At 44.7% G+C, this 26,619-nt stretch overlaps 1 protein-coding gene across 2 annotated transcripts in view; it reads right to left on the bottom strand.

Moving 5' to 3' along the window:
* The window catches only part of NPR2 (natriuretic peptide receptor 2), a 66,612-nt gene that overhangs the window by 21,726 nt on the left and 18,267 nt on the right, over positions 1–26,619 (bottom strand). Inside the window, exons 1-2 of one of the 2 annotated variants that reach the window (XM_047767895.1) lie at positions 20,008–20,087; positions 4,374–4,503 (exon numbers count right to left, since the gene is read on the bottom strand). In XM_047767895.1, the coding sequence (XP_047623851.1) occupies positions 4,374–4,385 (12 nt within the window). In that variant the 5' untranslated portion in view covers positions 4,386–4,503; positions 20,008–20,087. Of the gene's footprint in view, positions 1–4,373; positions 4,504–20,007; positions 20,088–26,619 lie in introns of those variants that run through there. The other variant, XM_047767896.1, reaches the window with a different exon arrangement.

Here is a 26,619-nt window from a genome sequence, read left to right as displayed (position 1 = left end):
TCTCTGCCAAAATAACAGCATTTCAGGGCTAGGAAGACTCTTAATGTATTGTTCACTTTCAATTATTTAAAGATAATTGAAAACTGAGTCCCAGAGAGGGAAGTCCATAGCTTCCTCCACAGCCCCTCTCCCCTAACCCTATGTGGCTTTTTAACAGCAGAACAGAGACTAGAATCCAGATTTCCGGAGTTCCCGTCGTGGCACAGTGGTTAACGAATCCGACTAGGAACCATGAGGTTGCAGGTTCCACCCCTGCCCTTGCTCAGTGGGTTGAGGACCTGGCGTTGCCATGAGCTGTGGTGTAGGTTGCAGACGCGGCTCAGGTCCCGCGTTGCTGTGGCTCTGGCATAGGCTGGCAGCTACAGCTCCAATTAGACCCCTAGCCTGGGAACCTCCATATGCCGCGGGAGCAGCCCAAGAAATAGCAAAAAGACAAAAAAAAAATCCAGATTTTCTGCCCACTAAGGTGGGACTCTGTACAAACGTTCTGCTAATGCATGGAACTTACTGTGTGAAGCCATGGTGAGAGGGTAATGGCCAACAAAGACCCAGAAGAGTCTCTCTGGAACAGCTGCAGACCCAAGTGAGGACCAGATACCACCATTGCCCAGATGCCCCAGACAAGTTCAAATGTATGATATTTCTATCCAGACAAAACTACATTTCAAAAAGGTACATGCACCCATATGTTCATAGCAGCACTATTCACATAGCAAAGACAAGGAAGCAACCTACATGTCCATTGACAGATAAATGGATTAAGAAGATGTGGTACAGGAACGGGGAGGGAGTGGGATGGACTGGGAGTTTGGGGTTGGTAGATGAAAACTATTACATTTAGAATGGATAAGCAATGAGGTCCTACTGTACATCACAGGAAACTATATCCAATCTCCTGAGATAGAACACGAGGGAAGATAGTATGAGGAAAAGTACATGTGTGTGTGTGTGTGTGTGTGTGTGTGTGTGTGTGTGTGACTGGATCATTACGTTATATAGCAGAAACTGACACAACACTGTAAATCAACTATAATTTTTTAAAAATTTAAATATATGGCATGACCTAAAAAAAATTCATCAGAAATCAAAAAAATGTGGTACATATATGCAATAGAATAGTATACAAAAAAGAATGAAATAATGCCATTTGCAGCAACATGGATGCAACTAGAGATTCTCATACTAAGTGAAGTCAAAAAGAGAAAGACACATACTGGGAGTTTCTGTTGTGACACAGCAGAAACCAATCTGACTAGTATCCATGAGGACGCAGGTTCCATCCCTGGCCTTGCTCAGTGGGTCGGGGATCTGGCATTACCACAAGCTGTGGTGTAGGTTGCAGACAAGGCTTGGAGCCAGTGTTGCTTTGGCTGTGGTGTAGGCTGGCAGCTGCAGCTCCAATTTGACCCCTAGCCTGGGAACTTCATATGCTGTGTGTATGGCCCTAAAAAGCAAAAAAAGAAAGACAAATACCATATGATATCACTTATATGTGGAATCTAAAATATGGCACAAGTGAACCTATCTACAGAACAGAAACAGAGTCGTAGACATGGAGAACTCGCTTGTGGTTGCCAAGAGAAAGAGGGGAGGGAGTGGGATGGACTGGGAATTTGGGGTAGATGCAAACCATGACATTTAGAATGCATAAGCAATGAGGTCTTGCTGTATAGCATAACTATAACCAGTCACTTGAGATAGAACACGATGAAAGATAATGTGAGGAAAAGAATGTATACATAATATGTATATGACTGAGTCACTTTGCTGTACAGCAGAAATTGACAGAACATTGTAAATAACTATAGTTTAATAAATTATTTAAACACATGGCACAAATGAACCTATCCACAAAACAGAAACAGACTCACAGACACAGAGAACAGACTTGTGGCTGCCAAGGGGGAGAGGGGAGGGAGTGGGATGGACGGGGAGTTTGGGGTTAGTAGATGCAAACTGTTACATTTAGAATGCATAAGCAATGAGGCCTTACTGTACAGCATAGGGAACTATATCCAGTCTCTTGGGATAGAGCATGATGGAAGATAATATAAGAAAGAGAATGTATGTAAATGTATGACCGGGTTACTTTGTTGTGCAGCAGAAATTGGCACAACATTGTAAATCAACTATAATTTAAAAAAAACACAAATGCATGATATGTCATTTCAAGCATCTTGCCCCTTCCCTCTTCCTTCCAACCAGCCACAAAGACAAAAAAGTGGAAAGGGCAGGGAAATAAAAGCTACTTACTTAATTCTGTTTCTGATTAACATCCACTGAAAAGTTTTTGCTTTGTTTTTTCGTTTGGGGAGAGAGGCTGAAAATATTAGATAAATGAAAACTTTAGTTATCTATATATTCCAATTATCTACTCATTTTTCACTGATATGAACAATAATATTTTGCCTGTATGTGGCAGCCCCACTGCAACTCATACAAAGCCTGGGAAACCTGAAGGTCCTGCTGGCCTGAGCAGCACCCCGCTAGGAGCCAACTTTCTCTTTACAGGGATGGTAATGCCTCCCCCTACTTCACATCTATAATCTCCCTCGGACCAGCCCAAACACCTCATAACTGATCAAGAACTAAACTGTAGAGCCTCAAATTAGCTAGCTGCCAGAAAGGACTGTAGTTTCCAAGTTGCCTGGTTTCTCAATGCAAAGAAATCCTGATCCAGTCACACTCAGACCAAAAGATCCTCAAGACCCTTGCTGAGTTCTGAGACCACCATGGGATTTGGACTCATGCTCATCTCCATATGAAGCCTTGATGCTCCAAAAGACTCCCAGTTCAGTACTGAACTTGTAACCTACCTGAGTTCACAACTAACTCTGGATTCTGTCTTACAGGTTTGCTCTACACCAAACCAGGCCTTCAGGCCTATAAGATTCCAGAGAAACAAAACAACTTCCAGTCTTCTCTCTGCTTGACCAACTTGACTTGCAGAAAATGGCTTTGACTTATATGTGATTATCTCCTGTACACAAGACAGTCCAAGAGAACGTGCCAAGAGAGGCAGAGAGCAGCCATGGAAAGTAAGATAAAATACGGCAGAAAAGATATATTTCAAATGCAGCATTTCGGTAAGGGGGAGGAGGAGGCAGTATAAAAAAAGAAAACATAGGAGTTCCTGTCATGGCTCAGAGGTTAATGAATCTGACTAGGAACCACAAGGTTGTGGGTTCGCTTCCTGGCCTTGCTCAGTGGGTTAAGGATCTGGTGTGGCCGTGAGCTGTGGTGTAGGTCACAGACGTGGCTTGGATCCCGCGTTGCTGTGGCTACAGCTCCAATTAGACCCCTAGCTTGGGAACCTCCATATGCCATAGGAGTGTCTCTAGAAAAGGCGAAAAGAAAGAAAGAAAGAAGGAAAGAGAGAAAGAAAGAGAGAGAGAAAGAAAGAAAACAGTGTAGTTATGCTGCAGCACAACAGGATCAGTGTCTTTGCAGCATCAGGACACAGGTTTGATCCCCAGGCTGGCACAGTGAATTAAAGGATCCAGCATTGCCACAGGTCGAAGCTCACAACTTTGGCTCAAGATCTGATCCCTGGCCTGGGAATTCCATGTGCTGCAGGGTGGCAAAGAAAGAGGAAAAAATAGTGAAACATATTAAAGACAAAAAAAAAAGATCTTACTGGAGTTCCTGTCATGGCTCAGCAGGTTCGATCTCTGGCCTTGCTCAGCGGGTTAAGGATCATTGTTGCCATGAGTTGTGGGAACCTCCATATGCTGCAGGTGCAGCCCTAAAAAGACAAAAAAAAAAAAAAAAAAGGCCTTACTAAAATTCTGCATTATTTTTTTAGCCCCAGTGAGGGCAAAACAGAATCCTGAAAAACAGGTCAAACCCCCATTATTGCTCATATAGCCCCCTCCCCACCCCCTCTCTACCTCTCTCACCCTCCATTCAGCAGCAGCACACAGCATGGTTCTAGACTTTGGGTCCTGTTTATCTTCTCATTGTATTCAATATTCTCAAAGAGCTGCTACTGTTGTTTAAAGGGTTGTTTTTTACTTTGAATTCACATACAGTTTTCTTTCTTTTTTTTTTTTTTTTTTTGTCTTTTCTAGTGCCACACCCATGGCATATGGGAGTTCCCAGGATAGGGGTCTAATCAGAGCTGTAGCCACCCGCCTACACCACAGTCACAGCAACACCAGATCAGAGTCAAGTCTTCGACCTACATCACACCTCATGGCAACACTGGATCCTTAACCCACTGAGCAAGGCCAGGGACTGAACCCACAACCTCATGGTTCCTAGTCGGATTCGTTAACCACTGTGCCATGACGGGAACTCCCAGTTTTCTTTTATAAGTTAAAAAGTTTTAAAGTTTAAAATATTTTCAAATCAGATTTCAGTTTCTAACTTACCTGTCTTGACATGTATTCTCAAAGTTGAACTGGTATATACCTTGAGGGTCACAAATATCAGTTTTGCAAAAAGACTGTCCAGAAGAGTGGTTTCTTCCATGGAAAATGCTTCATGGAGCACCAATGATTCCTAAGAAGGAATTCAGGAATTGTCAGGAAAAGCTACCATGTACATTTATCTTCATGATGATTCAAGCTCCAGGTGAACCCTTCTGTGTCCCCCCCAAGCCTGGACCAGCACCTCTGTGAGTGTCCAGGAAGGTCCCAATGGTTTTCATTGCTCTTGCGCTCTTGGCCTCTTTTCCCAGGTTCATATACTGCTCCCATATGTTCCTACTCCCAATCTTCACCATGATTACCATCCCCGGTACTGACTTACTACCTCTTGGGAGCATCAGATACCATAAAGTCTCAAATATAATATTCTTGGTTATACTTCCTTTTCCACTCGAAGTTCTACTTTCTTCACAAACTCTTTCACTGAGAAAAAATGGCACGTGCTCCCTCACCTTTAAGTCTTGCTCAATTTACAAACATCTCACATAAACAGCAGCAAAGGAAACATGATCTTCTAGATCTAAACAGCTTCTAGAAAATAGAAATGTATTAATCCCTATTTTAATCTTCTCTACTTAGAAGTTTCTAGAGCCAATGATTGGAAGAGGAGGAGAAATCTGAAGCAAAATTGGACAAAACTGTACTCCTTTTGCACGGCTGCACTATGTCATAGAAAATAAAAAGAGGAGTCCCCATTGTGGCACAGCAGAAACGAATCTGACTAGTAACCATGAGGATGCAGGTTTGATCCCCAGCTTCACTCAGGGAAGTCTGGCGTTGCCATGAGCTATGGTGTAGGCTGACAGCTGAAGCTCTGGTTCGACCCCTAGCCTGGGAACTTCCATATGCCATGGGTGCGGCACTAAAAACTAAAAAGAAAGAAAGAAAGAAAAGAAAAAGAGTAGCTGCAGTGGCAATGACTGGTTGGCAGACTGAAAGCAGGAAGATAAGAAGCTCCTGGAGAAATTTAAGCATCAAATGCTAAGTGCCTGGTCTAATATGATGGAAAAATGATGGAGAGAGAAAAACAAATACAAGATAATTTGAAGAAACAACAGCATTTGGTGGCTGACTGGATCTACAGGTGAAGAGGAAAGAAAGAGTCAAAGATTCCTCCAAGGCAAGGCCCACAAGGTGATGGCCCTCCAGGGCCACATAGGAAGTGTAAATGTGAGAGGCATCTGGAGGGGGATTTGCCAACCATGAAGCCCGTGCTCCATCTAAAGTGGATGCCGCCACTCCAGGATGGAGCCTAGAATGACCAGTTCTTACAATTTTTCCTCTGGGCTGTTTCAACAGCCTTTGTGATAAGTCTCTGTCCTCCAGTCTCACCTCCCTCCAATCCATCCTCCACAACGACATGTTCAGATGCCAGAATGGCCCTTTGGAAACAAAAACCTAATTATGTCACTTCTTCAGTGGTTCCCCATGGAAGTTGTGTCTTCCAAACTGTTGTGGTTAGCAGCAAAAGCTTCCTTCAAACAAAAGTGGAAACAGAAAACAGAAAAGCCCAGCTGCTGCAGATGAAGGAGCAGAGGTGGGCCTGGAACCTCGCATCCCACACCGTGAGTGCCCTCTCAGACAGATCTTCTGAGCCCTGAACTCTGGGCAGTAAGTAGCCTGCAAAACAGGGATGCACAGAAGATTTTTCCAAGGGCCATGTATGTGGGGACTGTTTCAAGCGAATTCATTTCCAGATCCTCATCTTCCATAGGCGCTCTTTCCTAAAATGAAGCTGCCCAAGAATGAGCTTGTGCTCACACAGTCCTTCCCCCACTTTACAAAAGAGAGGCATGTCCCTCGCCCCTGCCAAACCTTCTGTGATGAAAGTGTTCTAGAGTGTAAATACGGGGGTACTCAACCAAGGGACAGATAAATGAAGATACTGGTCTAGGGAAATGTTTAAAGATAAATCAAGGTGCCTTAAATTAAGGGGCATGCCTGCCTTCCTCACCAAATACATACCTCTGTTAAGGATAAAACTTGGTATTGGAAATGGGGTATTTAGCCCATGCCGGGATTTTCTACAATCAGCCCATTAGTTACATATTTTACCCCAAGCCACTTTTTATAACCCTTAATAACTTGCTGTTTTGTTTTGTTTTGTTTGCTTTCTATGGCCACACCCGCAGCATGTGGAAGTTCCCAGGCTAGGGGTGGAATCGGAGCTACAGCTGCTGGCCACAGCCACAGTCACAGCAACGCAGGATCCAAGCTGTGTCTGAGACCTATACCACAGCTCACAGCTCAGGGATCCTTAAACCCCTGAGCAAGGCCGGGGATCGAACTCACATCCTTATGGATACTAGTTGGGTTTGTTACTGCTGAGCCACTACAGGAATTCCAATACCTTTTTCTTAAAGTAGGTAGTTACCTTCTATCTGCTCTACTAGTTTATATATTCCATGAGGGAAAGAATTCTCTCTTGTTTAATCTTTGTACCTGAACATTGGCAAAACATTTAATATGTCAAATGAAGGTTTTCTCAATAAATAAACAAGTATACAGATGAACCGGATTCACTTTACAGGAAAAGTATTTGCTCTTAGACTGCAGAGAAAGATGGGACAGTGGATTCAGTGACAGATACATGTAACCACCTATTGAGCGTTGGACTCCCTCTGTGATACCCCCCATCCCAGCCCAGTCTTCATTTGCGTTGTGACGCCTCTCTTTCCCAGCCCTCACAACACGTGGACAGATTCCACAGCTCTCTGCTCCCTTTCAGTAATGTGAAAATTCTCTCCAATCCAATTAATTTAAAACTCCACTCTCAGGTCCAACACAGAACTCATCTCCTCCCCTCTTCCAGCCTAAGCCTGTGCCATGACTGAAGGGCCCTGAAGTGGGGAGGAGAACTTGTTCCCTCCTATGCCTTCTCCTACTCTTCTACTCCTCTAGAAGTTTGTGTAGAAGAGTTCTAGCTCTTCAAGGGTTGGGAACCAGAAGGAGAGCGGAGAGGAAGGAGGTTAAGTGTCTCCTCATTAAGAAGGTGGTTGTTAGCCCAAACCACTGTTGGCTGTGGATGACAGGCCTGTTGTTTGACAGACATTGAAATACTAGACAGACATTGTTGTTTGCCTGTTGTTTGACAGACATTGAAATACTAGATCTCTTATGCGGCACTTGTGTGTGTTCTTTAGAAAGTCCAGTGAGGCCTCTCCACCGAGTTGTGCCCTAATACAGACAATCCTGCTCCAGGGCATCTCATTCACTCTATTTTATTTTTATTTTTTAGGGCCACATCCATGGCTTATGGAAGTTCCCAGGCTAGGGGTCGAATCAGAGCTGTAGCTGCCGGCCTATACCACGCCCACAGCAACACCAGATCCAATCCACGTCTGCAACCTACACCACAGTTCATGGCAATGCCAGATCCCTAACCCACTTGGCTGGGCCAGGGATCACACCCGCATTCTCATGGATACTAGTTGAGTTCTGTCCAGTGGGCAGACTCCTGCATGGGCTACCAGCAAGATGGCTCAAGCCCAGCTATCTTCCTCAGAGTGCCTGAGACTCCAAGAAACTCACATATCATTGCTAAGCCAAGAAGAAGGAATATAGGCTGTCCTACTGCTAACCCCCCTCCCCCGTCTTTCCACCTCTAATAGCCTTTCTTCTCAGATAAATACAGAGTTAAACAAGTACACAGTCCAAACAGAGAATCTAACCAGGGAATGAGAATCAGTCCCTCTTTCACAAAATCTCTCTTTCCTCTTTTTTTTTTTTTTTTTTTTGGCCATGCCTGCAGTATGTGGAAGTTCCCAGCCCAGGGTTCAAGCCCACATCACAGCAGTGACCTGGGCAGATGTAGTGACAACACCAGATCCTTAACTTGCTGCACCACGAAGGAACTCCCAAAAGTAGATTCTCTTTGATACCCTCCTGCTTGGTTTGGGGGGCAAGAAGAGAGAAAAGCACTTCCTGCTGGACTCATGACTCCCTCTCTTGAGTCACCTTATATATTACATAGCCTGGGAATGAGGAGAGGTGATGAGGGATGGGTGGGGTCAGTGGTTAGAGGTACCAGGGCCAGTTCTGCTACCTCTCTGTCTTCAAGAGGATGAGTGACCTCAACCATTAGCAGCTCTCTCCAGATTGTGTGGTATTTAGTGTTTCTTTGCCCCTGTTTTTAGACCCTAGTCACCAATTCCAGGGCAATAGGAAAAACTCAGCTCCATATCTTCTACAAAATCCTGAAGTGAAGGAAAGGTTATGTGAAATAAGGGGCTCAACCGCATTCCTAAATGAAGAGGTAAAGTAATTTTCTGAGTAAGGGGAGGAACTAGAAGTTGAAGGTTCAGGCAGAATAAATAAACAAGACAGGAGTTCCCATCGTGGTGCATCGGAGATGAATCTGACTAGGAACTGTGAGGTTGCGGGTTTGATCCCTGGCACTGCTCAGTGGATTAAGGATTTGGTGTTGCCATGAGCTGTGGGGCAAGTTGCAGGTGCTCGGATCCTGCGTTGCTGTGACTGTGGCTGTGGCCGGCAGCCGTAGCTCTGATTCAACCCCTAGCCTGGGAACTCCATATGCCGCACATGCAGCCCTAAAAAAAAGAAAGAAAGAAAGAGACAGACTGAGGGTAGAACACTGAATTATATTTATATATAATATATAAATATTATATAAATTTATATATATATAAATTTTGCATATCATCTTGGGGACACAAGAATCCAGGATTTCCTGAGACTCATGAAGGGGCCAAAGGACCCCAGTTTAGCAAGTCTTAGGCTCAGAGAAAGCAAGCAGGAGGTAAGAGGCCATTGCTGTATACATAGGAGGAAGGAGTGGTATTTCTACAGATAAAGCAAATTCTGGAAAGTCAGACATTTGGAGACATGCATGCTTCCAGAAGCACTCCATGCCAAATACCAGTTTTCTGAATGAAATGTGTCATCCAAACCATTCTGGTTGCTTAACACTATCAATTTACTTTTCAGTATCATGCTATGATATCCACTTATATGTGAATTGTTTTTCAACTAAATAAGTACTACACTATTACATGAGTGGTTGAATCTGCCAATGAGGAACCACACATGGAGGGCCAACTGTACAGTTATATGTGAATTTTCAACTGCCTGGAAGTCGGCGCCCCTAACTCACACATCATTCAAGGGTCACTGTACATCTACACATATTTGAATGAGAACAGGGCTCTAAAAACAACAGGTGTGCTATGTATGACCGCAAAAACTCCATGGGAGTAGATGAACGGTCACTGTCGTCAAACACCTGCTAGGTCCCTGAGAGAGAAAAATGGAGCAGTAATGTGATGCCAGCCTCTCCCACCAAATGGCAGCTGAGACCATCTCCCACCAACCGCTGAGAGTAACTAAACCAGCAAAAAGGAGAGAGAAGGTTGCCCACCCTTTGCGAGTCAGAAGAAAACGAGAAAAGGTCCTTGAGGGTTATCTTTCAACTCTAAGCTTTATGTTAATCTGACAGAAGTCCAACAGATTCTAGGATCCCCAAATTAAAACCTACTTACAATGAAAATAAATGTAAAGGTACTTCATACATTGCAAGGCACTGTGAAAATGTTAATTATTATGGTAATTATTACAGATATTTCCTACCCAAAAAGGAACTAGACCCCACTGTCAACAGTATGAGGTCATAGACTGGAAAGGTGAAAAGTTTTAAAAGAATGAGTTTGCTTGTTTTCATAATGACTATGTAAAGGTTTTCAAAATTTTCATCTCCTCACTGAAAAGTCTAAGATGAGGAGCCAGTCGGTGATACATGAACAAACGAGAGTTTAAAAACTGTTAAATTTGGAGTTCCAGTTGTGGCGCAGTGGAAACAAATCTGACTAGCATCCATGAGGATGTGGGTTTGATCCCTGGCCTCACTCAGTGGGTTGGGGATCCAGCACTGCCATGAGCTGTAGTGTAGGTTGCAGACACGGCTTGGATCCCATGTTGCTGTGGCTGTGGTGTAAGCTGGCAGCTACAGCTGTGATTCGACCCCTAGCCTGGGACCTTCATCGAGGCTGACACTCACAGGCTGAGCCCTTAGCTCCCAGAGTCCCTGCTGCATCCAGTCACCAAGAGGCACTGACAGGAGAATGGAAGACAGAGTGGAACAAACATAGTCCCTCATGTCCTACAGAAGCTGTACAGTCCCTTGGCTGCCTTCAGGCAGGTGCTCTGAAGTTTTGGCTTCTAACTTATGCTCACTCCTTCAGCCTAGGAAAGAGAAAATTCCAGCTATTGCTAATCTCTGGATTGCCTTACCTTCCCCTGAATGGCTTCCCAGCTCTTCCTTCACTTTCTTTCTTTCTTTTCTTTTTTGTTGTTGTTGTTGTTTTGTTTTTTGTTTGGGTTTTTTTTTTTTTTTTTTTTGCTTTTTAGGGTTGCACTCGTGGCATATGAAGGTTCCCAGGCTAGGGGTCGAATTGGAGCTACAGTGCCGGTCTACACCACAGCCACAGCAACGCCAGATCTGAGCCTCTGGAAGAGCAAGAGAATATGCAGGGGTCACCTGCTGGTGGTGAGGAAGACAGCGATGTGTCTCATTGATGCACCTTCCATCAAAACTACCACTGGCCATCATCATCTTAGAACCAGCCGTGGGGGAGAGGAGAACACAAGAAGCTGCTACAGAGAGAGGAAATGGCCAAGATGAGACCTGAAACAACGATATGAGCCTCTCCTGCAGGTGCTGGCTTGTATCCTGGAATGCAGTTCTGAAGGGCAGTACTAAACTGGTAGAAAGCCCAGAGATGGAGGGATGGAGTGTTGAATTGCCCTGAGAGTTACGAATCTTAGTTTTCACATCCACACCCCACCCCCAATACACACACATCACTGGATTGGACCAAATATACCTAAAATGTACAATGTTAAGTTTTCTGTACAATGTTAAGTTTTCTTCTATCAGTGGAGAGAGAGGGATGTCATTTCTAAAAACAAAAGTTAAAATTGCTGTACTTCCAAGCCTGTGACTGTGCAATTGTACAAATTAACACATTTATTCACTTCCACGATTTGAGCCAGTGCCAGAGGTTGATAATGCCCAAGTTTCTATCTCCAGCTTTACTTTCCTTCATGCCCAGGTGTTCTTCTGCCAAGAAAACCCGCCCCACCCCCACCCCACATTTGACACATTTGATCTTAACCTCAGCCATCCTTCAAGGTCTGGTTCAAATACTGCCAGCTGGGAGTTCCCGTCGTGACTCAGTGGTTAACGAATCCGACTAGGAACCATGAGGTTTCAGGTTTGATCCCTGGCCTTGCTCAGTGGGTTAAGGATCCGGCATTGCCATGAGCTGTGGTGTAGGTTTCAGACGTGGCTCAGATCCCATGTTGCTGTGGCTCTGGCGTAGGCCAGTGGCTACAGCTCCGATTGGACCCCTAGCCTGGGAATCTCCATATGCCACGGGAGCAGCCCAAGAAATGGCAAAAAGACACACACACCAAAAAAATACTGCCAGCTGTTAGAGAATTATCTCTTACCTGAACCCTCCCAGCACACTATCTAATCTCTTCTGTGAGGCTTTTGCTTTCTGCCTCCTATTAGAGTAATGTGGGCATACCTCTCGCTTCCTGGGAGGCAATAAGCTACCTGGAAACAGAAGATATGTTTTATACATCACTGGACCCCCTTAACACCTAGAGTAGCCTTCAGATCACTCCCAAGAAGATGCCTTTAAAAAACTGTTTCTGGGGAATTCTTGTTGTGGCACAGTGGTAACGAACCTGACTAGTATCCATGAGGACACAGGTTTGATCTCTAGTCCCACTCAGTGGGTTAAGGATCCAGCATTGCCAGGAGCTGTGGTGTAGGTCGCAGACATGGCCGGATCTGGTGTTGCTGTGGCTGTGATGTAGGCCGGCAGCTACAGCTGTGATTTGACCCCTAGCCTGGGAACTTCCATGTGCTGCAGGTACGGCCCTAAGAAGCAAAAAACAAACACAACAAAAACTGTTTCTGAAACTCCACTTTTTTTTTTTTTTTTTTCAGTCTGGGTTGGTTTATATTTTACTTTATTGTATTCATTTTCCTATTTTATTTTTCTGTTTTGGCTGTACCCACAAAATGTGGAAGTTCCTGGGCCAGAGATCAAACCCATGCCACAGCAGTGACAACTGCCTAAACCTTAACCCACCTAGCCACCAGGGAATTTCTGAAACTCCATTTTTTATTCTGTCTTCAATGAGTTTGAGAGTCACACAGGAAAATCAGACTCAGAGTTCCTGTTGCGGCTCAGTGGTTAACCAACCAGACTAGTAACCATGAGGTTGCGGGTTCAATCTCTGGCCTCGCTCAGTGGGTTAAGGATCTGGCGTTGCCGTAAGCTGTGGTGCAGGTCTCAGACGAGGCTTGTATCCCGAGTTACTGTGGCTGTGGTGTAGGCTAGCTGCTACACCTCCAATTAGACCCCTAGCCTGGGAACCTCCATATGTTGTGGGTGCGGCCCTAAATAGACAAAAGACAAAAAATAATAAAAATAAAAGAAAATGAGAAAATCAGACTCATCAATAACTACTGCCAATATTTATTCTGTGCCATATGCCAACTACCTGGCTATGAGTTTTGCATCTAGTGCTCCATTTAATCTAACAACCTTCTAAGACAAGTCCTATGATAGTCCTCACTTGGTAAAGACTCTAAGGCCTAGAGACATTAACCAGTTGCCTAAGATTTACCCAGTTAGTAAGTGAGAGAACTGGGATATAGCCACTTCAGGGTCATGTCTACCTTCAATCCAAAAGAGTACTACCCAGATGGATCATTCACCTTGTTAAACCAATTTAGGATAATTTTTAGCTGTTTTAATAAAATTTATCTTCAAAGAATAAGTATTTCCCACTAGTAAATATATATGTGTGTGTGTGTATGTATATATATTTTCTTAAAGTAGCTATAAATTGAAATAACAATGAAAAACTATTTTTTCAATTATAAAAAAGATTTCTATTTATTTATTTTTGTCTTTTCTAGAGCAGCACCCTCAGCATATGGAGGTTCCCAGGCTAGGGGTCAAATCGGAGCTGTAGCTGCCGGCCTACACCACAGCCACAGCAACATGGGATCCGAGCCACATCTGCGACCTACACCACAGCTCACGGCAATGCCGGATCCTTAACCCACTGAGTGAGGCCAGGGATCGAACCCGCAACCTCATGGTTCCTAGTTGGATTCGTCAGCCACTGAACCACGACAGGAACTCCAAAAAAAAAAAGAGAATTTAGCTAAAGAAAACAATTAGAGATTTAGCTTCAAAGGCATTCAACACAGCACTGCTTATAACAATGAAAAATTAGGAAAGACCCAAGTTTCTAATAATGGGACTTAATTAAATTATGTTATGCTCATACATCAACATCCAAACATTGTTTCAGAGATGTATGATATCAAAAATTGTTCATCATGCATCATTAAGTGAAAACAGAAAGTTGAAAAATGCATGGAGGAGTTCCCGTCGTGGCACAGTGATTAACGAATCTGACTAGGAACCATGAGGTTGCGGGTTCGATCCCTGCCCTTGCTCAGTGGGTTAATGATCCGGCGTTGCCGTGAGCTGTGGTGTAGGTTGCAGACGCGGCTCGGATCCCACGTTGCTGTGGCTCTGGCGTAGGCCGGTGGCTACAGCTCCAATTAGACCCGTAGCTTGGGAACCTCCATATGCCGAGGGAGTGGCCCAAGAAATGGCAAAAAGACAAAAAAAAAAGAAAAGAAAAGAAAAATGCATGGAATAAGCCCAGTTAACACACACACACATACATACATGGTAGAAACCTGGAATTGTAGAAATCAAAATGTTGAGGATGGCTATCCTTTGGAGATAATATGAACTTGAATTTCATATATAACTGTATTTTCAATGATTGCGTATTACTTATTTATAATAAGAAAAAATTAGATGAGGGTTGTCTTTTTTAGAAAAGGTATCACGGGAGCATTTCCGTCGTGGCTCAGTGGCAACAAACCTGACTAGTATCCATGAGGATGCCGGTTCAATCCCTGGCCTCGCTCAGTGGGTTAAGGACCTGACGTTGCTATGGCTGTGGTGTAGGCCAGGAGCTGTAGCTTCGACTAGATCCCTAGCCTGAGAACTTCCATATGCTGCGAGTGCGGCTCTAAAAAACAAAAAAGAAAAGAAAAGGAAAGAAAAGAAAAGGAAAAAAGGTATCATGGGGATGAAGGAATTTTTTTTTTTAATGTCACTGAAAAGGATCTGTAGTTCCCATTTACCAAATATACCAGCCAAAACTGATAGAGTTTTGTGTATAAATTAACCAGTATATTCGTTTATAAACACTTATTACTTTATAACTCTTTCCTACAACCCCTATACAGTTAGAATGCAGCTCAATAAATATTTATTGAATAAAACTGAATAGTCTAGCATAAAATTTTTATAAATGATTGAGACGAGGAAGAACCCAGTGAAGTACCTACTTTACAGATGACAGGAATTTCCTCCTTTATACCTCAAACACATTTGATGCTATCAACAATCGCCTTCCTCTCTTCCTTAACCCTCCTTTTCTTTCTTCCTTCCTTCCTTCCTTCCTTTCTTTCCTTTTAGGGCTTCATCTGTGGCATTATAGGGCTGCATCTGTGGCACGTGGAGGTTCCCAGGCTAGGGGTTGAACTGGAGCTACAGTTGCCGGCCGACGCCATAGCCGCAGTAACACTAGATCCGAGCCATGTCTGCGACCTCCACTGCAGCTCACAGCAACGCCAGATCCTTAACCCACTGAGCAGGCCCAGGGATCAAACCCACATCCTCATGGATACCAGTCAGATTCTTAACCCACTGAGCTGCAACAGGAACTCTTTAACTCTTAACCATGGCTTCCACCACAGCTTATCCTCCTAGTTACCCTTCCATCTCAGCGTCACTGATCGCTCCCCAGGGCAGATCCTCTTCCTCCTCTGAACCGTGGCCTTTTCCCCCCATGCTCTGGTCCTCCGTTTTCTGCATTCTTCTTCCCACACTCACTTCCTTGGTGAGTTTACCCACAGTCACGGCATCGTCTGTCACCTCAATGGGGATGATCTCAGGTGGAACATGACCTTGTTTCCCTGTGTGTGGGCATGTGTGCTGTCATTGATACATATAGAAGGCATTTTGATATTGCACAACAGTAATGATTAGAATTTTACAGTACAACTCACCAAGGAAAAGACTGCTTGGAGGATGTGAGGAAGAGCTGTTGGCATCAATAGCAGTAAACTCCTTCCCTCTTCCCATAAAGTAAACCAAATAAAAACACATAAATTGAAAAAGTCAACAAAGCACATGATTAAAATTCTCTGGTTAATCATATCATACCTGGTTTGGGAAGGAAGGAATAAAGTCAATGAAATAATTAGCCAGAAAAAGAATTTTTTAAAGGCCTTAGAGTCTACATTTGCAGAACTCACTTATATGAACAAAGTACATTTTCTTTTGAATCACACCTGTGTTTTTTAGTTCTCTGGTGGTCAGCTGATCACATTGTTCTTCTGCGCTCAGCTTCAAGACAGATCTTCTAACTGCCTCTCTCTCCTTCCAATCAGATTTCTGCCCTTAAGCTTCTATATAGAAATGATAAGACACCACTGGGCTTGAAAATTCATTGTTTAGACCCAGGGTATGTTAATCATAGGTCCTGAAATAAGCTAAGGGCTATAGGCATTCCTCAGACCCAACATATGGAACATAAAAGTTGCAGACTTTTGGAATAGGAAGAGAGCGATTGGAGGCTAATTTTTAACTAATCCTAACACAAAAGAAAGCACATGATAGAAAGCTCCACAGACTATTGCTCCACAGGAAAAGCCATTAAAAGCTTTAAGGCCGGAGTTCCCGTTGTGGCTCAGTGGTTAATGAATCCGACTAGGAACCATGAGGTTGCAAGTTTGATCCCTAGCCTTGCTCAGTGGGTTAAGGATCCGGCATTGCTGTGAGCTGAGGTGTATGTTGCAGATGCGGCTCGGATCCTGCATTGCTGTGGCTGTGGTGTAGGCCATCAGCTACAGCTCCGATGAGACCCCCTAGCCTGGGAACCTCCATATGCTGTGAGTGCAGCCCTAGAAAGACAAAAAAATAAAGCCTTAAGGCCATGAACAAAACTCGGTCCAGATACTGGCCCAGAATAGTAGATGTAAAAGCCAAGCTTCACTGAAAGGTAGACCCATTGAACATCTAGCCAGGAATAGCTGAGTAAAACAGAAGAGAAGGAGATGACTGGGGAGAACAGAACTTCCAAGGCTGGGAGCCACTAACACTCTAGAAGGGGTAAAGGAGGCCTCTGCTACCTAGCCTATAAAACGGGCTGTGCTCTGTGCTGACTGCTTATTAGGGGTGCATAAGGAGGCAGCTCCTGGGGCTTGCCAGCCAAGCAGAGGGGTTGTTAGTACGTATAGAAGCGGCTCCTCAGAAAAGGGGAGCTGGTCAACTAAACCAAAGATCACGAACTGAGGGAACCAACTGGGCATCAGAATCAGAGTAGCAAAGATAGGGAAAAGAATGGTGAGGATGCACGTCTAGGAAGTGATAAGAATGCAACGAAAGCTGTGGACTGGGATTCGCTGTGATCCTCACCAGGTTAAAGGCAGAGCCTTGTAGATAATTCAGCTGTGTGGAACCATTTCCTTCCTCGGAGCCTCTAAGTCCAGGTATTTTCTTTTCTTTTCTTTTTTTCTTTTCTGTCTTTTTGCCTTTTCTAGGGCCTCGGGAACAGCATATGGAGGTTCTCAGGCTAGGAGTCGAATCGGAGCTGTAGCCACCGGCCTACGCCAGAGCCACAGCAACACGGGATCCGAGCCGCGTCTGCGACCCACACCACAGCTCACGGCAATGCCAGATCCTTAACTCACTGAGCAAGGCCAGGGATCTAACTCGCAACCTCATGGTTCCTAGTCGGATTTGACAGGAACGCCAAGGTTTTTTCACATTTGACCAGCAGAAGGATGCAGGGTTACTAGGGAGATACTAAGATAGGCCGGGAGCTCTAGGTGTGTCCTCTGGTCTTTTGTAGCCCATTCATCCACTAAATATTAGGGTCACTTCAGCACCACCAGGAGTCCAGCCAAATGCTCTGACACATCTCAACGGCAAACTGGAGTGACACATCTTCAGAGACACCACACGACAGGTTCCTTGAAACCACCTGGCAGTTCTCTCTCAGTCCCTTACCGACCCTTCCTTTGCTACCTCTCTCTTGAGACTCTACTCCAGATTTTTGCCACTCAGCCCTCTGTCTATAATTATATCTATACCCACAACTCCAATAACCATTTCCACATGCCAAGAATGAACCACCAGTCCACTTTTGTCAGCTGTAAATTAAGATATCCAGGTGCTTCCTAGATTGCTTCATTTGTTGGCCTTCAGAGCACTTCAAACTCTTATGTCCAAAACCTGACACATGACTTTCACCCCAAATGTCCTCCCACCTCCAATGTCCTCTTACTCAGTAAATGACACCATCATCCACCCACATGCTCAAGGCCACCATTAAGTCCAGTCACTATACCACAGTGGTGCCAGAAGCTTGAGACACTTACTATGACTTTTCATCCTGTATTGCTGTACCACTTCCCATACTCCATTAGAGGTGGCTGTATGCAGTCTCTACAGACTAGTGATGCTTTGTAGAAAGAGTTTCTGCTTTATCATACAATAAGATTAAGTAGATTGCCAAGGATCTGAAATACTTCCTTCAATTGAGGAATCACAGATAAAGGCAACAACATTTTCTTGACTTTGCCATGCAAAAAATGGATACTCCTAAAACACAGTCTCCCTCACTAAAATGTGGACTCCATGGATCAAGGACATTGTCTAGTGTGAATTTGTTTTCCAGTCCGCAGAAGTTAGAGTATGAATTTGCACATCCTCTTGTAAGTAACTCCAGTTAATTTTTCAAAGGTCAGGCCTAAGCTATGAAAAGAGTTGAAGAAAGGTATTTTTTTTGTCTTTTGTCTTTTTGTTGTTGTTGCTATTTCTTGGGCCACTCCCACGGCATATGGAGGTTCCCAGGCTAGGGGTTGAATTGGAGCTGTAGCCACCGGCCTACGCCAGAGCCACAGCAACGCGGGATCCGAGCCATGTCTGCAACCTACACCACAGCTCACGGCAACGCCGGATCATTAACCCACTGAGCAAGGGCAGGGACCGAACCCGCAACCTCATGGTTCCCAGTCGGATTCGTTAACCACTGCGCCACGACGGGAACTCCAGAAAGGTATTTTTTTTAATCAGAAGGTTAATGCTTCAAAGGTAAAGAATCCAGAATTCCCTGGTGGCTCAGTGGGTTAAGGATCAGGCGTTGTCACTGCTGTGGCACTGGTTACTGCAGTGGCATGGGTTCAATCCCTGGCCTAGGAACTTCCACATGCCCACAAATGCATACGAAAAAAGTGAAGAGGCAAATCCGACTGCAGGGGCTTGGGTCACTGTGGAGGCTCAGGTATAATCCCTGGCCTGGTACAGGTGGTTAAAGGATCTGGCATTGCCACAGCTGTGGCATACATCACAGGTGTGGCTTGGATTCAGTCCCTGGCCCAGGAAATTCCATAGGCAGAGGGTGTGGCCATAACATTAAAAAAAAAAAAAAGTGAAGAATCCCACTGTGGGAAAACAAAATACTTTGGGTACATAATCGGACTGGGGTCTGGAACTTCCAAAGAGGGCAAAGAGGCTGCCTCCCTGGCCATACCCCCTATAACACACTCCCTATGGCTCTACTGTCAAAGGAGCAAGTTGTTAGAATAACCAGATGAATAAGGGTTTTATTTGTAACTGGACTCCCAAATGTTTACCATGATCATTTTTTAACTGTCAGGCACAGAAGAGGCTTTCTGTGCAAGCACAGTAAAACCTGCTAACGTCCCTCTCTGCCTGCCCTACCTCACGTGTCTCTTCTCCCAGGTGCCCTTAACTCATTGCCCCTCAATCCCTAGTAAAGGCTGAAACCACACCAGAGGGCTTGGCTGAGCCAAAAGAAAAGGCAGGCCTGGCATCCAGGTGCAGGTAAGAAGTGGAGAGAGGGGGATGAAGTCAATGGACATTTGACATTTCTAGTTCCCAACATCCTAAGAGGACTTTGATACACTTTCAGGCAAGTATCTCTCTCTCTGTACAGCCTTTTTTTTTTTTTTTTTTTGGTCTTTTTACCTTTTCTAGGGCCGCTCCCACGGCATATGGAGTTCCCAGGCTAGGGGTCTAATTGGAGCTGTAGCCGCCGGCCTACGCCAGAGCCACAGCAACTCGGGATCCGAGCCGCATCTGCGACCTACACCACAGCTCACGCAACGCCGGATCCTTAACCCACTGAGCAAGGCCAGGGATCGAACCCGCAGCCTCATGGTTCCTAGTTGGATTCGTTAACCACTGCACCACAACAGGACCTCCTGTGTACAGCCTTTTTAGGAGGGTAAAATCAAATGTTTGCCCTCCCTTGACAGAAACCAAGAAGTTTCCCTGAGGCTCCTTCCCCCAGATCCTTTCTCTCTATCTCCTGCTACTGCCATAGACGGCCCTGGATTTAAACTTGACCAATCATATAATCTCCTGGGGCTTCATTTCCTTCAAAGAGAGAGGCAAGAGGCAAAGAAACGACTCACAGTGGAATCAGGCAAGGCAGTCGGGCAATTCTTTCTCTTTCGGTTCCAAGCCTGGTTTCTCAGGTTTCCCTTCCATCCTGTGAAGTTCCCTTCAGTGGAGAAATGAGTATTTTAAGCTCCCTGCTTTCTCCCCTGTCCCCCATCCTTTCTCAATCCCCCTCATCAGAGTTAATGTCTGTTATTTTTTCCAGTTTCTATACATTTCATTCTTGCTTCTTTTAAAATCCATGTATATGTCATATAAATTGGATTATACTATACATATTGTTATGCGACTTGCTTTATGAGTTGTTACCTATTTCTTATGTATCTTCTCATCATCCCAGATTAAAACGATATATACAAAAATCCTGCCAAAGTTGGAGTCTAGGGGTAGGGTGAGATTCAGTTAATCTATGACATATCTCATTAATTACCCATAGAATGGGCTCAAGTTCAACTAGCTGAACAAGGATCCTTAAGAACGCTATGTATGTCAGGCTGTAAAGTTCTTAGAGGCAAAACAGAGAAGGTTATTGAGCAGGAAATCTCATGCTGAAGACAATGTTTCAGAAAGAATAACATGGCAACAGTGTATCTAATATAGATCCGGAGAAGGAGAGCTTGGACTGTAGGGAGACTAGTTCAGTGGTGGCCAGAAAAATGGAGAGAAACTTACACTCAATTATAAGAAGGTAGACCACAGAATGGAAGAAACAAGTGGAAATAAAAGAGTAGATTTGAATTCCAACTCTGAAATTTATTAGCTCTGTGACATTTGGTAAGACACTCCCCCACTCCATATCTCAGTTTCCTTGTCAATAAAATGAAGAACATGGGGGAACAAGGGAGTTCCCGTCGTGGCGCAGCGGAAATGAATTCAACTAGGAACCACAAGATTGTGGGTTCGATCCCTGCCCTTGCTCAATAGGTTAAGAATCTGGCATTGCCGTGAGCTGTGGTGTAGGTCACAGACAAGGCTCGGATCTGGCGTGGCTGTGGCTGTGGTGTAGGCCAGCAGCTACAGCTCTGATTAGACCCCTAGCCTGGGAACCTCCATATGTTGTGGGTGTGGCCCTAAAAAGACAAAAAAGAAAAAAGAAAAAAAAAAAGACTGTTCTGTCTCAGAGCCCCAGCTATCCCTCATTACACCTCTCAGCCACCTCTGAGGCATTCCCAAAGAATCGCCGGAGGACTAAGGTATTGAAAAACCTCTGAAGACTCTACTACCAGCTCTAATATTCAGTGATTCAAGGGGGGTAAACTTGGCAGAGGTGCTAGGAAAATAGTAATGACTTTAATAGTTGCCAAAGAATCATATAGGAAAGGATTAATTGACTTCTAATAAATTTGCCTCTTTCTTCCTACAGGTCAAATCCAATTTAATGTCCAAAATACCATCCAAACCTTGAACAAAATGTAATCTAGGAGTTCCCATCATGGCTCAGTGGTTAACAAACCCAACTAGTATCCCTGAAGACCAGACTTTGATCCCTGTCCTTGCTCAGTGGGTTAAGGCTCCAGCATTGCTGTGAGCTGTGGTGTAGGTCACAGACGTGGCTTGGATCCCATATTGCTGTGATTGTCGGGTAGGTTGGCAGCTGCAGCTCCAATTTGACCCCCAGACTGAGAGGCTCCATATGCTGTGGATGCGGCCCTATAAGACAAAAAAAAAAAAAAAGGTAGCCATCTAACCTCTATATAAACAATACAATCACAAATAATTTACTGCCTAACAATTAAGCTCATTCCAATCTGAGGTACTCTAACTATTCAAACACTCTACCTTATTAAGTCAAAATTTGTCCTCCATCACTGTCATCTGAAATAAAGGTCCTTATTCTGCCTTCTGAAGCTAAACCGAGTAAATCTCACCCCTCTCCCACAGGACAGTACTTCAACTGTTCGAGAGGAACTATCACGTCTATCTTACCCCCCTTTATTCTCTCTTGCTCTGGCCTGCCAGGAACGTTCAATAGAGGTGGCCTGCTTCAGTTCTGGATCAATTCAACATTTTCTAGGCATTTAAGTATAAGCAGAGCTGCACCAATTCATGGCTTTAATGACAATCAAATCAGATGATCTTCTTTAAAACAAATGACTAGCTTTATAATAATGTGTAAACAGAACACAAACTCATTATCTAGCAACCATTATTTTTTTTTAACTAAACATTAGCTGGTCCCTGTGTATCAGAGTAGACTGCTAAATCGTTTAACCCAAAGCAAACTGTGGAAATATCTAACTAGGGACCCCAAAAGATGGAAGACTCAAGGTCCAGTGAAACAGAGCATCCGTAGTGTAAATGGAAGCACCCTGACGGCAAGCTTGTAATCTCATCAACTCTCAGGGGAATGTAATTCTCACTGGTACAAAATTTAATTGTCACCAAGATGACTTCAAATATCAATGTTAGTCAAAAAGCTTCATTCACCATTCCTCATCCCACCCATTCCATATGCCACCAGCAGGTCTCTAAAATGAGGGTCTGGGACTTGGGCCTGGGTACTTTCCAGACTGGGTGATTTAGGGAAGGGGAGTAGGAAGTAAGACCGAGTCCCTAAGGAGAAAGGAAGCTGGCAAGGCCACCCTGTGATGCCTGTAGGAGCGCTGAGCCTCTACAGTTTCCTGTGCCCCGGTTGTCCTAGTAACCTGAGGCCTCCCTATTTGTGTTGGCATGGTGGGGCCAAGAGCGGAAGCAAAGCTGAAGCACCAGGAAGACTTGCAGAACAAAAATGCGGGTAATGCAACAGTTAGGCCACAGGAGGGTCAAGCCTAGGACATAAGAATTATCAGGTTGGCAGGGGGCAGTATCATAAAAATCAGATTTCCTGATTCTACTTCCAGCATTTCTGATTCAGTAGGTTTAAAATGAGCTCAGGAATCTGAAATTTTAAGAAGCTACCTCCTACCAAGTAAGAGAAAGATCACACTTCTGAAAACCCAAGCTAAGCCAGCAAATCAGCAGTTGGGGGTAAAAAAGTATAACCATTTACCAATTTTAGAAAGCTGATATTCTAGCAGAGTAGTTCTGAATGTGCTAGGGGGCAGAATTCTTCCTCCAGGGGACATTTAGCGATACCTGGAGAAGTTTTTGGCTGTCACACCTGAGAGGATACCTCTGACACGTAGTGGGTAGAGGCCAGGGACACTGCTAAACATCCTACAGTGCCACAGGACTGCCTTGCAATGAAGGACTATCCAGCTCAAAACGTGAGTGCCGTGGTGGCTGCCCTTCAACCCCATCATCCCCAATACACAGGAATCAATGCTATAGACACACTTAGTCACAGTACAGAGGCTTAGATGAGGTCCTCTGAAAATAACTTGAGACCTCAAAAATATATATTTTTTTAAAATAGTAAATGTCATTAAAGATATGGATGAGGAGGAAATGAGAACAACAGACAAGAAAGGAAGGTAGGAATGGACAACAACAGTGAACTGAGAAGGGAATCAAGGGAGGACGAGGCACTGGGTGACGACGGTGGGAATGGATGCTGCTCCCCTGGTGGATGCAGCACGTCCACATGCAGAAGACTGGAAAAGAGAAGATCAACCTATTAAAATAACATATAAGCAAAAAAAGAAAAAAAAAAACAAAAAGAAAAGAAAATGAATAAAGGAACTGTGAAGTAGCTTTAGAATTTAACAAGAACAGATCCGGAATGAAAAGAATACATTAGAGGAAGTTCCCGTTGTGGCTCAGTGGTTAACGAATCCAACTAGGAACCATGAGGTTGCGGGTTCGATCCCTGGCCTTGCTCAGTGGGTTAAGGTTCCGGCATTGCCGTGAGCCGTGGATCCCACGTTGCTGTGGATCCCTGCTTGGATCTGGAGTTGCTGTGGCTGTGGCTGTGGCTGTGGCTGGCAGCTACAGCTCTGATTGGATCCCTAGCCTGGGAACCTCCATATGCCAAGGGAGCGGCCCTAGAAATGGCCAAAAGACCAAAAAAAAAAAAAAAAAAGAATACATTAGAGATGATTCTGCACAAGAATGTTCAATAAAGACTCTTCAGCAATGCGAAGAAAATGACAGGACCCCTAGAAGGAAGTCAGGAATTATGTAAGAAAGGAAAAATATAATTATTTATGATCTTCTAGCCCTAACCACCCCCTGAAGATGGGTCCAGAAAAAGTTCCTTGGTTTTACTGAGCAGAGATAATGAAAGGGAAGGCGAGTTGGAAGACAAGGAGCTCACCCAGGGACCATTCTCCAAGGGGAAGTGGGTAGAGCTGGTGCTGAAAGAGCATGGAGGACTGAGGCTCAAAGGGAAGGGGCTATGATGTTTCTGAGGAGGAAGGCAAAAGAGAAGGGAGAGGAGTAACCCATCATGGCCCAATGGTTAATGAATCCGACTAGGAACCATGAGGTTGTAGGTTCCATCCCTGGCCTTGCTCAGTGGGTTAAGGATCCAGCGTTGCCGTGAGCTGTGGTGTAGGTTGCAGACGCGGCTCGGATCCTGCGTTGCTGTGGCTCTGGCGTAGGCCGGTGGCTACAGCTCCGATTCGACCCCTAGCCTGGGAACCTCCATATGCCATGGGAGCAGCCCAAGAAATGGCAAAAAGACAAAAAAAAAAAAAAAAAGAGAGAGAGAGAGAGAGAAGGGAGAGAGATTTAGGGACCCTAGGGAAAGAGAGACTATATGAGGGTTTTTTTTAAAAAAGCATTGCTTTTGAGATATGGAAGATGAGAGACAACCATTTCTACCCCTTCTAAGAAACTTCCAATAAAAACTGACATCAGGAGTTCCCATCGTTGATCAGCAGAAATGAATGTGACTAGCATCCCCAAGGATGCAGGTTCGATTCCTGGCCTCGCTCAGTGGGTTAAGGACCCGGTGCTGCCGTGAGCTATGGTGCAGGTTGTAGATGTGGCTTGGGATCCCACACTGCTGTGGCTGTGATGTAGGCTGGCAGCTACAGCTCTGACTTAATCCCCAACCTGGGAACCTCCATAGGCTGCAGGTGTGGCCCTAAAAAGACAAAAACAAACAAACAAAAACCTGATATCACTCACATGATAGGTTTTTGGGGGTTGGATTTGTGGGTCTTTTTTTTTTTTTTTTTTCCCTAGATGTGATATGTAAGACTGGCCTCCAGACAGATCAGGAACCCAGTTACAAACGTTTTTGGTCTGAGGTGACCGTAGGATTTCTGGAGCAGCCTTTGGCTGTACACTAACAGCCATGTGATAGTGCACTAACTCCCAGAGATTTGAGCTGCACTAACACAAGAGTCACTCACTGCATTTGGCTATTTAAATGTAAAACAACTAAATGAGGAGTTCCATTGTGGCCCAGCGGTTAGCAAACCCGACTAGGATCCATGAGATTGCGGGTTTGATCCCTGACCTCGCTCAGTGGGTTAAGGATCCGGTGTTGCCATGAGATGTGGTTTAGGTTGCACATGCAGCTTGGATCCCAAGTTGCTTCGGCTGTGGCGTACGTAGGTCAGTGGCTACAGCTCTGATTGGACCCCTCGCCTGAGAAACCCCAAATGCCACGGGTGCGGCCCTAAAAGACAAAAAATAAAAATAAAATAAAATAACTAAGTTAGCGAACATTTAAAATCCTATTCCTCAGTTACAGGGACCACGTTTCAAGTACTCAGTATACACATGTGGCTAGTGGCTACAGATGAGACAGCACAGGTCAAGAACACTTCTGGAGTTCCTGTCGTGGCTCAGTGGTTGCCGAATCCAACTAGGAACCATGAGGCTGCGGATTCGATCCCTGGTCTTGCTCAGTGGGTTAAGGATCCGGCGTTGCTGTGAGCTGTGGTGTAGGTCGCAGATGCGGCTCGGATCCTGCGCTGCTGTGGCTACAGCTCCGATTCAACCCCTAGTCTGGGAATCTCCATTTGCTGCGGGAGCCGCCTAAGAAATGGCAAAAAGACCAAAAAAAAAAAGAACACTTCCATCTTCATAGAAAGTTCTATTGGACAGTGCTGGAGTAAAGAAAAAAGCTTAAATAGCCAACCAAAAACAAGCTCTTTTCAAATCTTTAAAGAGCTGCCACATTGAAAAACAAGTCCATTTTTCCCCGCATTATTTCAAAGAACAGAATAGTTATGGGAGAAAATGTGCTAGAGCAAGGCAGATTTCAGCTGAATAACCCTCTAGTACCTAAAGCTAGATGACAGTAGAATGAGCCACCTCCACTGCAGCTGGCAGTAATCCATTCCATTCGGTAGAGACAGTCAAGCAGAGACCTACCTGGTCATACCTCAGAGAGAACAAAGAACTAGATGCCTTCTCAGTATCTAGCTTTGAGTCTATGATTTTAAGAAAAGAGCAATTTATGGGAGTTCCCGTGGTGGCTTGGTGGTAACAAACCCGACTAGGATCCATGAGAATGAGAGTTCGATCCCTAGCCTCACTCAGTGGGTTAAGGATTCGGCATTGTGATGAACTGTGATGTAAGTCACAGATGAGGCTTGGCTCCTGAGTTGCTGTGGCTGTGGTTTAGGTCAGCAGCTGCAGCTCCAACTTGATCCCTAGCCTGGGAACTTCCAAATACTGTGGTGGAGAAAGAAAAAGAAAGAAAGAAAGAAAGAAAGAGAGAGAGAGAGAGAGAGGGAGGGAGGGAGGGAGGGAGGGAGGGAGGGAGAGAGAGAGAGAGAGAGAGAGAG

The sequence above is a fragment of the Phacochoerus africanus genome, chromosome 2, assembly GCF_016906955.1.
Source record: "Phacochoerus africanus isolate WHEZ1 chromosome 2, ROS_Pafr_v1, whole genome shotgun sequence".
NCBI lineage: Eukaryota > Metazoa > Chordata > Mammalia > Artiodactyla > Suidae > Phacochoerus > Phacochoerus africanus.
The sequence above is the reverse complement of the archived record's forward strand: the minus strand, read 5'-3'. Positions and strand labels throughout refer to the sequence as shown.